This window comes from Puma concolor, chromosome C1 (assembly GCF_028749965.1).
Source record: "Puma concolor isolate L17-30 chromosome C1, mPumCon1.1.hap2, whole genome shotgun sequence".
NCBI classification, from domain to species: Eukaryota; Metazoa; Chordata; class Mammalia; order Carnivora; family Felidae; genus Puma; species Puma concolor.
The window spans coordinates 215,872,824-215,885,803 of NC_141674.1; the positions used below are offsets into that span (position 1 = coordinate 215,872,824).

At 58.3% G+C, this 12,980-nt stretch overlaps 1 protein-coding gene across 1 annotated transcript; it reads left to right on the plus strand.

The window, feature by feature from the left end:
* The first annotated feature begins 11 nt into the window (after positions 1-11).
* On the plus strand, positions 12-9,724 carry CHRND (cholinergic receptor nicotinic delta subunit). The gene is made up of 13 exons (XM_025930436.2): positions 12-563; positions 828-973; positions 1,416-1,460; positions 1,963-2,072; positions 2,179-2,334; positions 2,539-2,648; positions 3,552-3,752; positions 4,928-5,039; positions 5,165-5,279; positions 6,799-7,003; positions 7,095-7,213; positions 7,882-8,060; positions 9,304-9,724. The coding sequence occupies exons 1-13, from the start codon at positions 512-514 to the stop codon at positions 9,326-9,328; spliced, it is 1,575 nt and encodes a 524-aa protein (XP_025786221.2). The 5' UTR covers positions 12-511; the 3' UTR covers positions 9,329-9,724.
* The last annotated feature ends 3,256 nt before the right edge of the window (positions 9,725-12,980 follow it).

Genomic DNA, 12,980 nt, shown 5'->3' on the forward strand with positions numbered 1-12,980 from the left:
GGAGCTTTCTTGGGAACTGGATGGGTGGACGTTAGACAGGGCCAGACAGGGCCCTGCCTCCAGAAGCAGTTGGCGGAGGTCACAAAGACACTGGAGAGAGGCTGCTAAGCCCCCAGCTCAGCATACTGTCTGCCCCCCCCCCCCAAGAAACAGCCACAGCTGAGTGTCACCACTGCCCTAGGCATGACTGACCAGCACTGCCCCCAGTGTCCAGGGCCCCTACCCAGCCCCCAGCCCTACCGCTAATTGCAGAGAATTCCAGCCTGGGATCTTTGCCTCATGTCCTTGGGCTCCCGCCCAGCAGCCAGTTCTTGTCCCCACCCCCTTGTCACCTGCCTTGGGTTTTCTACCCAGCAGTCATGCCCAGAGGTGTCAGATTGCGTTTCCGGCCGCCTCTTCCCTTCACACTCCACCCCCTCCCAACCCAGCACCTGTCCCCTCTCCTACCCACCCACATTCCCCAGCCCTGTAGACTGGAGGGGCCACCACAAGACCTAGTCAGAGGGACAGGATGGAGGGGCCGGTGTTAACGCTGGGGCTGCTGGCTGCCCTGGTCATGTGTGGTAAGAGTGGGCATCACCCTGCCCTGAAGGGTCCCTCAGGACTTGCACGCAGGGTCCCTGCTGCGTGGTCCCCTCCGACTCCTCCCCTGCATCAGGCCCAGCTCCCACCCCAACTCTGGAGGGGGTTGACCGCCAGGACCCCTTCCTGGGGAGTGGTTGGATCCCCCCAGCTCAGCCCAGCCCCATGGCCTGGCAGGATTTCATGGCAGCCCCCTTCCCGGTCCCCCCTCCCAGCACCCCATCCCTCTTCCTGTCCCTCTCCAGGCAGCTGGGGCCTGAACGAGGAGGAGCGGCTGATTCGGCACCTGTTTGAAGAGAAGGGCTACAACAAGGAGCTCCGGCCTGTGGCTCACAAAGATGAGAGCGTGGAGGTCTCGCTGGCCCTCACACTCTCCAATCTCATCTCTCTGGTGAGAGGCCCCTCTGTGGCTGGGCTGGGGACCCGAGGGCGGGGACAGCTTCCTGGAGGCCTGGCTGTCTCCTGGACTGGGATGGCCACGGAGGAAGCTCAAGGTCCCAGCCTGGTAGCTCCTGTGGTAGCTCCTCTCCCGGGGAAGCATGCTCCAGCATTCTCCAGGTTCACTGCTGCCCACAGGCCTCGAGCCGATGCCCCTTCCCCTCCAGCTTCAGCTCTGGGGTGTGCCCCATATCAGACCCATGACACACTTCAGGGGTGTCCACTCCCTGCTCCTTGGTCTGCCCAGCCCCTCCTGATGTGCGTGCTTGGGCCAGGAGTCTGGTCAGGCCAATCGCCGTGGTTTCCTCCGGGGGGTGGCAGGAAGTAGCTGCCTGGTGAATGTGTGCAGGTGAGCAGTGCGGGCCCTAGGGGACAGTGCTCTCGTGTGATTACAGAAAGAAGTTGAGGAGACCCTCACCACTAACGTGTGGATTGAGCACGTAAGGAGACGACCCCACTCACAGCCGGGGGGGTGAGGGTGTAGGGCCCATGCTTCCTTCTGCTTAGGGATCTCCAGGAGGGGATCCTCCTGGCCTCCAGGAGGAGCTGGCTCCTACCCACAGGCCCAGCTGCCCTTCCCACCACCTTGTACAGCCACAAGCTCAGATGGAGACTTCCGGTGAATTGGGATTCTTTACCTATGGGAAGGTTGTCACGGTATTCTGATTTTATTAGAAAACACTCTTCTGCCATCCATCAGAAGTTCGTAATATAGACGTAAGTCTTCTGTGTCCACAATGAAATATGCTCCCTTTGTTGTGCAGTGTACGTTCTACACAGCTGTACGTGACGGACCTGAGTCCTAACTCTGCACCCACCTCCCCCAAACTTCTTTTGTCACAGTTCCCAGACCCTGTCCAGTGTTCCCCCAGGGAAGTGAGGAGAGCAGGGGGAGCCTGGACAACAGCAGAGCCGACTGCTGACATACCTTTCGGGTTCCAGGGCTGGACGGACCCCCGGCTGCAGTGGGATGCTGAAGAATTTGGAAATATCAGTGTCCTGCGCCTGCCCCCTGACATGCTGTGGCTCCCAGAGATTGTGCTGGAGAACAAGTTGAGCCACAACCCTCCCTGGCATCCCCTCGACCCTCCGCCTCCCCCAACTCTGCCAGCTCCCAGCTGGCTGGCATTCATGGTGGCCTCTGTCCTTGTCCCTCAGCAACGACGGCTCCTTCCAGATTTCCTACGCCTGCAACGTGCTCGTCTACCCTTCGGGCTACGTGTACTGGCTGCCGCCCGCCATCTTCCGCTCCTCTTGCCCCATCTCCGTCACCTACTTCCCCTTCGACTGGCAGAACTGCTCCCTCAAGTTCAGGTGCACCCACTTCTCCAGGCAGCCCTCACCCCCGGGCACCCTGCCAGGGGCTGAGAGAGGTGCTCGAGGCACCCTCAGTCCTGATTAGAGCTCCCCCAGACCCACAAGGGCGCCTCTGACCGTGAACCTCCCGTACTGGCCTTTCCGCCCTCAGTGGCCGCAGCCAGTGGCTGAGGACCACCCTCTCCCCGCTGCCCTCCCCAGTTCACTCAAGTACACGGCCAAGGAGATCACCCTGAGTCTGAAGCAGGAGGAGAAAGAGGGCCGCTCCTATCCCGTGGAGTGGATCATCATCGACCCTGAGGGTTTCACAGGTGCTGAGAGTAGCAGCTGGTGGGTGGGCAGGCCCCTCAGACGCACACCCGTGGGTACGGTCGCACCAACGCCTCCCCGCCAGAGATGCACGTGGGCACACACACACCTGGAACGTGGACATACAGGCACACTGACGGGCGGGGAGACCCAGATGCGCAGACACATACCGACCCACAGAGAAACACACGCAGACGTACTTAGCGACGCAAATCTGGCACATTGAAAGGAAAGAAATCCCCAGGAGGGGATCGTGTCCCAAAGGCAGGGACAGACACTGGCCCCACCCTTCCTCTGCCCCGGGCCAGAAGACCCTCCTGGGTCTGGACAGGGTCCCTAGGGATGGATGTAACTGACAAATGAGGGGGGTAGTTAGTCTTCTGTTCCCAGGAAGCCCAGAGGCGTGGTTGCGGCTTTAGCCACCGATCCTAATGTTGTGTATGCTGCCCCCTGCCAACGCCCCACACTCCTATCTATGACCGGGCTCAGGTCTTCTATGGGGCCCCCACCACACACCCCTGTTCATCAGAGAAAACCTATGTCACACCGGTCCCAAGGCGGCTACATCACCAGGGTTTGGGGGCGGGGGCATTGGTCTTACTCTCACCACGTCATTATCTCTAAGACTCCTTGTTTGAACCACACACAGCCTCAGCTTCTATATTTTCAAAACAAAAAAAACCCCACACTCCCAAGGCAGAATTTCCCCCTTGCAGATTGAAACCTCCTTCCCAAGCCCCAGGGAAAGACGCCCACCATCAGAACCTAAACCCTCCTCTGCGCGCGCCCTCGGGCTGGCTCACTCCACCCAGCCCCCCCACCCCCCCCCCCCGTCCTTCCCCGCCGCCCCCCCAACCAGCCCCCTTGCCTGGCCTGACACCGAGGTGTCCTCCTGCCCTCCTCAGAGAACGGGGAGTGGGAGATAGTGCACCGGCCAGCCAGGATCAACGTGGACCCCAGTGTCCCGCTGGACAGTCCCGGCCACCAGGACGTCACCTTCTACCTCATCATCCGCCGCAAGCCCCTCTTCTACATCATCAACATCCTGGTGCCCTGCGTGCTCATCTCCTTCATGATCAACCTGGTCTTCTACCTGCCGGCTGACAGTGAGCCTGAGCCTGCCCCAGCCCCTCCCTGTCCCCAAGGGCATCTGCTCATGGGCCTCCCCAGCCCTCCCCTCACCTCCTCCAGGAGCCACAACGGGGTCACCACTCCTGGGGCTCCCTGCCCAGGGTCCAGGCATGGGTGGGGGGGTGGCCAGCCAAGGGGAGGGTTTCGTGACCGTGTCCGATATCCCCAAATGGACAGTCCCCCTTGGACCCTGCTTCTGCTGCTCACAGCAGGCCTCCCCAGGACCCTAGGGAGAACCCCTAGACCATCTCTCTGAACAGAAACAGGTCTGTCCTGGCCACCACGTGTGACCATGGGCCTGACACACAGAAGGCCGTCCACTTTGAACGAGCGGGTGGAAAACGGGATCTCCAGGAAGCCAGGCATGGAAGCGTGCAATCTACGCTCACCTGGTTCTAGAAGGACATGTGTAATCTTTGCTTGCTTGGTTTCGGAATCGTTTCAAATGCTTACTGTAAGCAAGGCACAGTGAGCCCCAGGGACAAACGCAATCTAGCCTCTGCTGCTGGCAGAGACTGTAGAAGCCACAGAACTAGGAGCACAGGCTGAGGGGCAGTAAATGGGGGAAGCTTTCCTGGAAGAGGCGCTGCTTGAGCTGGAGGTGGGTGGGTGGGCACCCGGCAGATAGAGAAGGGGCCCTGGGGCAGGGCTGGGGACCTGTGACCACAGTGGCCACAGTACCACATGCTCAGGACCTCAGGTGGGAAGAGCTGGGCAGTGCCCGGCTGGGGTCTCTGAGTGGAGGACTAGGAGTTAGGGTATCATTGGTGCTATGAGGATGTCCCGGAGCTTTCTGTACAGGGTGGGACACACAGATCTGTGATTTGGGGAGGGCTGCGTGGCAGGGAGCTGGCCAACAGTGATAGCCGGTGTTCGCTGAGCGCTTGCCCAGCGCCTGGCAGAGTGAGGAGCGTTTCACGCTCTCTCACTTTGTCCTCACGACACTTAACATTGAGACAACTGAGGCACAGAGAGGTTAGGCTACTTGCCGAAGGTCACCCAGCCAGTAAGTGGAAGAGCTAGGTGCCCTAGCTCCAAAGCCCATGATGTCGATCAAGGTACCGTGGCATCGCGAATGGTGGTGAGGGGGCCACAGTGAGACCCGCTGGGGTCAAGACCAGAGGTAGCAGCTAAGTCCGGGCTCCCCCAGGTGGCGAGAAGACGTCGATGGCCATCTCGGTGCTCCTGGCCCAATCGGTCTTCCTGCTGCTCATCTCCAAGCGGCTGCCCGCCACGTCCATGGCCATCCCCCTCATCGGCAAGTGAGTGACGGCTATGCCACGCCACGCTTCACCCACCCCGCCCTACCCCTCGCCCTCCCCCGCCCCAACACCCCCAGCACGCCTCACCCTGCCCCGTGGGCTCCAGGCTGAGTGTGTGCCTACAGGTTCCTGCTCTTCGGCATGGTGCTGGTGACCATGGTCGTGGTGATCTGTGTCATCGTGCTCAACATCCACTTTCGCACACCCAGCACCCACGTGCTGTCTGAGGGGATCAAGAAGGTGAGGGGCCTAGGCCAAACGCTGGAGGTTGTCTGGCCGTCCCTCTCCAGGAGAACGTGCTCACACAGGGGAGTGCCACCCAGCCGTGCAGAAGCGCCACGTGCTGCCACCCACGCAGCGTGGACGGCTCTCCTAGCACACGGGGGCTTGGAAGGAGCCGGACACTAAAGAGCACAGGCCGCACAGTTTTCTCTCCTGAAAGTTCAAGGTCAGGCAACAGCCAGACGTCAGTGATAGAAATCAGGATGGTGGTTACCCCTGGGGGTGGGTAGGAAGTGACGGCAGGAGCCACGAGGGAACCCTTGGGACGGTGTTGGGTTGATATCTCACCTGGGTGGCGTTTACACAGTTGAATGCATCTGTAAAACTCCATCTGGCTCTACACTTAAGATTTGCTCAGTCTGGGGCGCCTGGGTGGCGCAGTCGGTTAAGCGTCCGACTTCAGCCAGGTCACGATCTCGCGGTCCGTGAGTTCGAGCCCTGCATCGGGCTCTGGGCTGATGGCTCAGAGCCTGGAGCCTGTTTCCGATTCTGTGTCTCCCTCTCTCTCTGCCCCTCCCCCGTTCATGCTCTGTCTCTCTCTGTCCCAAAAATAAATAAACGTTGAAAAAAAAAAAAAAAAAAAAGATTTGCTCAGTCTGCTGGATGTGTTACACCCTGATTATTTTTTTTTAAATTTTTTTAATGTTTATTTATTTTTGAGACAGAGAGAGACAGAGCATGAATGGGGAAGGGTCAGAGAGAGAGGGAGACACAGAATCTGAAGCAGGCTCCAGGCTCTGAGCGGTCAGCACAGAGCCCGACACGGGGCTCGAACTCACGGACCATGTGATCATGACCTGAGCTGAAGTTGGACGCTTAACCGACTGAACCACCCAGGAGCCCCTACACCCTGATTTAAAAAAAGAAGGTGAGGGGGACGCCTGAGTGGCTCAGTCGGTTGAGCGCCGACTTCAGCTCAGGTCATGATCTCACGGTCCGTGGGTTCGAGCCCCGTGTCGGGCTCTGTGCTGACAGCTCAGAGCCTGGAGCCTGCTTTGGATTCTGTGTCTCCCTGTCTCTTGCCCCTCCCTCACTCATGCTCCGTCTGTCTCTCAAAAATAAAATAAAAATTTTTTAATTAAAAAAAAAAAGTGAGGAATGTGGGGGCAGCGTACCCAGGAGGGGGCTGTCCTTGCCTCTCAGCCGCTGCAGGGCCACTAGCTGTTCTGGGATGTGAAGGTGCCTTAGCAACTTGCTTGATCTTTACCATTTGAAGAAGAGAGCTCAGCAGTCGGGGCATTTTTCTTACTTTTTTGTTGTTCATATATAATTCATTTTCAACAAATGAGTTGTGCTAGTAATGGGGAGAGTTGGAAGCAACCTAAGTGTCCATCAACGGGGGATCGGGAGAATGGATGACAGCGTCAGACTCGGGAGTACTTTGGGGCAGCTGGGCAGAGGGTCACAGGCGCTTGGGTGTGTGAAGGTGACCCATGTCGGTCAAATAGCTTTCCTGTGCCCCCCTGACCTGCCGCAGCTCTTCTTGGAGACCCTGCCCAAACTCCTACACATGTCCCGCCCAGCAGAGGATGGGCCCAGCCCGGGGGCTCTCGTCCGGAGAAGCAGTTCCCTGGGCTACATCTCCAAGGCCGAGGAGTACTTCTTGCTCAAGTCCCGAAGTGACCTCATGTTTGAGAAGCAGTCGGAGCGGCATGGGCTGGCCCGGCGCCTCACCACCGCACGTGGGTCCCCGTGTGGCCTGGGACTTTGGCCCGTCCGTGGGAGGTGGGCCGGGGCCAGGCCTCATGCCCTCCTCTGGCCTGGTATCCACAGGCCGGCCCCCAGCAGGCTCTGAGCAAGCCCAGCAGGAGCTCTTCAGTGAGCTGAAGCCAGCCGTGGATGGGGCCAACTTCATCGTCAACCACATGAGGGACCAGAACAATTACAATGAGGTGAGTAGCCACAGGCCTGCCACACATCGGGTGTATCCTGTCTTAAGGGGGCTCGGTTCCACGTGAGACACGAACCCACCTAGATGAAGGAGTTCACAGTGGGTGCAGACTCCAGGCGCCCTGGGAGGGACAGCCCCCGCCTAGAACCCCAGAGCAGCACGCTGGGCCAGGAACACAGCTCCCTTAGGGTCCCTTCTTTGTCCGGGCTGCCAACCATTTCCTGTCCCCGCTCAACCCCAAGTCTGATATTCCAGACATACTCAGACATTTCAAAGGCAGACTTAGGTGGTTGTTCAGCATCACACAACTTTTCAAACTTCTCTCTTGAGAAAGGGGCACCATTTTCCAGTTCATGTAGGGGCTAGCTGGGAGGGGTGAAGAGGGAGGAGAGGGGACGATTTACTGTCCTTAGCCCCCTGAGAGAGACTCCAGGCACCCCCAGCTCCTCTTCAGTCCCTGGAGCCCTCCAGTGGGGTGTGGAGGGACAGACAGAGGCCTTGACTTCAGGGGGGCCTGGGCCCTGCTGGGCACACACCAGCACATCCCATCCACCGCAAGCCCCGCAGATACACCGAGGCCGTGCCTCCATCACCGGCCCCAGCTTGGGCTGTGGGTCTGTGCTTTGGGGCCCTTCCTCACCCCCACTGTCTCCGTCTCCCTGCCCCCAGGAAAAGGACTGCTGGAACCGAGTGGCCCGCACAGTGGACCGACTCTGCCTGTTCGTGGTGACGCCCATCATGGCGGTGGGCACGGCCTGGATCTTCCTGCAGGGCGCCTACAACCAGCCCCCAGCTCAGCCCTTCCCCGGGGACCCCTTCTCCTACCGTGAGGAAGATAAGCGCTTCACCTAGGGTAGGCCTGCTCTGCCCTGCTGGCCCAACTCCCAGGCAGCTTCGGGTTTGGGGCGGGTGTAGCCACGTGGACAGGGATGTCTGAGAGAGGACAGGCCCTTCCTGGGAAGGCCAACTTCTGGCCCTGAGACTCGAGGCCAGCTGCTTCTGCAGGGCTGGGGCCGGAAGAGCTGGGCCTTCCTGAGATTAAGGAAGGAAGAGAGACGCCCCACTCCTCCACCACGGTCCTCTGGAGCTGAAGACAGGAGCTGCCGGGGAGGTCTGAGAGTGGACATCAGCTGGCGGTCAGGGCAGGACAATTTGGCGGGGGGGAAGGGGGCTGGCTCAGGGGCCAGGGAGGATGCCACTCAGGCCAGCCTTTTAGGACCCCTCTGGGAGGAATCAGAAGGCAGAGGCCACTTCTTGCCTCCCCGTCCCCCGGGTGAGGCTAGAGCAGGTGGGATCCTGTGCCTTCACTTCCCTGCTCCCTAGCCACCCTCCTCTCAACTACCCCTCAGTCTGCAGCTTCTGAAGCCCCACCTGGAGCTGAGGTGGGGACACCTCCCTCTCCAGGGCTCCTAAGGAAGGAGGCTTTCAGCAGGGGTGGGGCCGCCAGAGTTGCAAAATGGCCTTCCCTAGCCCTTTCTGCCTTGGTGATGCTGTCTGGGTCCCTCAGGGAAGCCGACGACCAGGACACTTCCACCCGGAAGTGTTGGGCTCAGCACCCACAAAGACCAGAGGTCAGCTTATCAACCTCAGGTCACATGCGCAATCCTAGAGCCCCAGAACTCAGCCCTCCCCCAAGACGTGTCCCCTCTTGGACACCTATTCTCCACCCCAAAGTAGGGCTTCCATGCAATATTCGGGACATACGTTTACCAAAAAAATTAGTCGTCGTGTATCTGAAATTCAAACTTAACTGGGAATCCTGTCTTTTTATTTGCTAAATTTGGCAACTCTACCCCAAAAGAAGCCCCCAACAATCCTGTCCCAAGGGCCAAAGGCTGAGGCTGCAGGTGCTGGCTGGGAGACATGAGAGCCTACCTCCAAGATAGCCCCAGTGATCCCCACCTCCTGGTATCCACACCCTGTGTAGCCTCCCTCCACACTGAACCAGGCTTGGTCTGTGTGACCAACGGAACGAGGCAGAAGTGACGGTGCAGCACCTCTGAGATCAGGCTCTAAAAGACACTGTGGCACCTCCTTTGCTCCCCACCCCCATCACTCTTGCTGAAAGCAACTGAAAGTTGGATCTCTCACTCTGGGGAAGCAGCTGGTATGGTGAGCAGCCCTGTGGAGAGGCCCACACGGCAAGGAACTGAGGCTCTCTGCCTGCAGCCACATGAGTGACCTTGGAAGTGGATCCTCCAGCCCAGCTGGGCCTTCAGATGAGATCACAACCCTGGTGAACATCTTGGGCACAGCCAGTTCTTGAGCCAGAACCACCCAGCTAAGCTGCTCCTGGATTCCCGACCCTCAGAAACTGTGTGGGATAGTAAATGTTTGCTGTTTTAAGAGACAAAGTTTTGGGGTGCTTTGTGACACCAGCAGGGTGACCTTGGGTGAGCCACCCTCATCTATTAGCTGGTTTCTCGCCAGCAAAATGTGTGTATCATAAGTCCCGTCTGTGAGGGGCTGTGAAAACAGAATCTGCTAGTGGGCATAAAGGTACTTACACGTGTCCTACAAATGTAAGGGGTGGTTATTTAACTCATTCCTCAGTTGTGAGCCTGAGTCACAGGGGATGGGCCTGTGGTCTCCCACATCCAAGGCTGACAGGGAGTCTGTGGGCAGACTGGAGCAAGCACAGAGGGCCCAACGAATCGTCTCCTGGACGGACACACCGAAGGTCTTCACAGATCAACCCGTCTCCCTCAAAGGGAGTTGGTGACCTCATTGGCCCAGGTATACATAAGGCGGGATTTTTTTGTCTGTCAAAGGAAATGAACAAAAGACAAACCACCTAGCGTCAAAACTGACCCTGGTTACTTCTGCCTTCCAATATGAACCGTGCACAGGTTCGAGGTACGAATCTTTAATTTTGTCCCTCTGGGTGGGGAACGCGGCTTGGACTTACACCCATCAGATGAGCAGGAAGTCCGAGACTTCCCTGGAATCGCCCTCTACGGGAGGGACCCCATCCGAGCCCCAAGAGGCCCTGAACCAGACCCCTCAGCCACTGTCCTTGCTTCTCTCTGCCACACGATGGCACTGTTGCCAACCGCCAGGTGAACCCGGTTCAGGCTCTGCTCAGGTGGCAGCGACGCTTCCGGAGAAACCACCCCAAATGCCACGCCCGACCAAGGGTGCCCCTTGCCCAGTTTCCCGGGGTCACAGAAGGACCCCCAATGGCACCCATTCCTCCAGCACCGCAGCCCCAGGGTGCTGTCTGCACCGGTCCCCTTTATAGGTGATATGGAAGTGATAGAGGTGATATAGCTCCTTCCTCCCCAGGAAGTCACACCCACAAGGGGCCAGCTTCCTGTGAAACCAAAGGGTGTCCCTACACAGTCTCCCCAGGCCAGCAAGGCTACTCACCCTCCTTCAAACAGTGATGAATCTGTTAGGGATGCGCTGGGCTTCAAGGAACAGAAACCCAAAGAACTGCAGTTCAAAGAAATAAGGCTTCCTCTTCACGAGACAGTGGTTGGCTCGTTGGCTCGGCTGTCCCACAGAGCTCCCAGGGACTCCGGCTCTGTGCTTTCTGCCCCGTCCTCCCTCCTTGGCGTGTTGGCTTTGTCCTCATGTTGTCGCCCTGCTCACAAGCTCACTGCCGCAGATCCACACTTCTCATCTGTGTTCGAGGCAGGAAACGGGCCAGACATTCCTGACCCCTTTTATCAGGAAGCAAAAGCTCTCTCCTGGAGCTCCTTAGCCGATTTCTACAGACGATAACATCTTGGGTCCAGATGTTATCACGTGGCCACCCCTTCCTCAAGGGAGACTGGGAGTTGGGCATTTCACTCTTCCAGCCTCCAAAATAGAAGGTCACAAAGGGGGAGTAGCTATTAGACACAAATGATGTCTACAGAAGATTTTTCTCTTAAAGTTGCCCCCCTTTAGCCCCTTCAGGACAAAACCACCAGCTCCTCAGCTGACCCGCCCTCCTGAGAACACCAGAGAGACCTTACCTCTCTCCCACAGCAGAGAGAAGGTGAAAAAACAGGAGTTGAAATCTCTTCATACGTAGGGAGGCAGCATAATTCATACCAGAGGGAAGGCACGCTCCACAATCTTCCTTTTTCCTCCCCGACACTTGTAAAGAAGGGGAAAGGGAAAGTCGGAAATGTCAGAGCACCAGCCAGACCACCACTGCCTGGGGCAGAGGGTTTGGGAGGTGGTGAATAGGTGGTCCGTCACTTAGCAGGAGCCGTGAGTGGTCTTGCCTAAGTGTGGTCTTGGGGGAGGGGGAGCAGAGAGGGGAAGAGGTTCTGCTCTGCAAAATGGGTGAGGGACCCGAATGTGGGGAGGACCAAAGGGCAAACTGGGGAGAAGGGGCACCTGGCTTTGTAATCTCCAGGGAAAGGGGGCTGGCTACACACCTAGAAGCACACACCCGCTTAGGGGTGGGGCCCAGAGCAGGACTGAACACAAGGACACAAGTAGATGACCAGGGAAGGCAGGTGCCACCACCACTGTCCCCCCGACCCCAGAATCCCGGTGAGGACAGACAGGAGGGATTTGTGGCTGTGGAGGCTGGGGTCTGAGCCAAGCTCACACACGGATCTCCAAGGACTGAAAGTAGCAGGCTGATTTCCAGTGTACTGACGCATTGGAAATGTGGAGAAATGCTGGAGACCTCATTTGTTTGTGGGGGAGGAGGTAGGTGGCACTTTTCCTCCAGCCCTCAGAGGCCTCCACCACCCTGTCCCCCAGGATGCCCAAGGGTGGGTAGCACTTAGTCGAAGCTGCGTTCTTTGTCTTGCAAACTTGCTGGGAGGTCCTGACCCGTCTGCTTAGAATAGATGGTCAAACGACAGGTGGCCTGAGCCCATGGTCATGGTCACAGCCAGCAGCAGGGACCCTTGTTCCTAAACTAGCCTCAGCCCCACCCTTTCCCTGACCTCAAACTACAAAGCCGGTGGAGTGTGTTTTCTGGCCCTTCTGGGTCCCCTCATCTGACTCTCCGGGGGCCGCAACCTTGATCTTGACTGCCTGCCTTACTGAACTCTGAGTCCTATGAGCCGCTCAGGCTTATCCCTGCCTCCTCGCAGTCCCCTGCGAGTCCCCTGCAGCCCACCTAGCCTTGTGCCTGCCACATGCTGGAGACTCCCTTAGTCTGTGGATAACTTAATAAATACCGAGGCCACACCGAGGAGCCCCTATTCAGGGGCTGTTCTGTTCCCAAGAGCCCCAAGCTCCAGACCCTCCTCAGCCCTCCTTCCTCCAAAGCTTACCAGGCCTGTGTCCTGTGCCTCAGAGCCTGGGAGGGCCCTGAACTGCCTGAAGTTCAAGTTATCTGAAGGACCCTGAAGAACACCCTAATTTGCATTAAGGTATCCAAGCCCGGGCGACCTAGTGCATCTCCCTCTTAGGCTTGTCCCCAGTGTCCTGGCCCATTGGAGTAACCCATGAAGATGTTAGGCTAATGGGACAGGTTCATGGTCCTCAATCATGTCATGGCTCAGGTCCAAAACGCCCCTCTAAACCTCCCCAAATCCTGACCCGCCGGAAGGAGCAAAAGGAGGGAGCCCAATTTGGGGCGCTTCCTCGCACTCTGCCTCCCTCCCACACCTGTCCGTCCAAGGCTGTGTCTCCAGTCGCCCCACCCCGCCACCCCAGATGGAAGGAACACGGGCTGGGCCAACGGAGTCAGAGAGCGGGGATGGAGGCTGAGCCATCTCTGTTGGGGCAGATGGGGCCCCTCTGTCCCCTCCCCAGCCCAGGTAACCCGAGCCTGGCATTTTGTCCATCTTGGAACAGCTGACGCTGCTGTG

Bases quoted from the DNA above. Each gene is read 5' to 3' on its own strand.
- CHRND (XM_025930436.2), top strand. From the start codon at position 512: ATGGAGGGGCCGGTGTTAACGCTGGGGCTGCTGGCTGCCCTGGTCATG. The intron at 3,753-4,927 runs GTGAGCCTGAGC...GGGCTCCCCCAG, and splicing joins CTTCTACCTGCCGGCTGACA to GTGGCGAGAAGACGTCGATG. The intron at 8,061-9,303 runs CTAGGGTAGGCC...TGGATCTCTCAC, and splicing joins GAGGAAGATAAGCGCTTCAC to TCTGGGGAAGCAGCTGGTAT.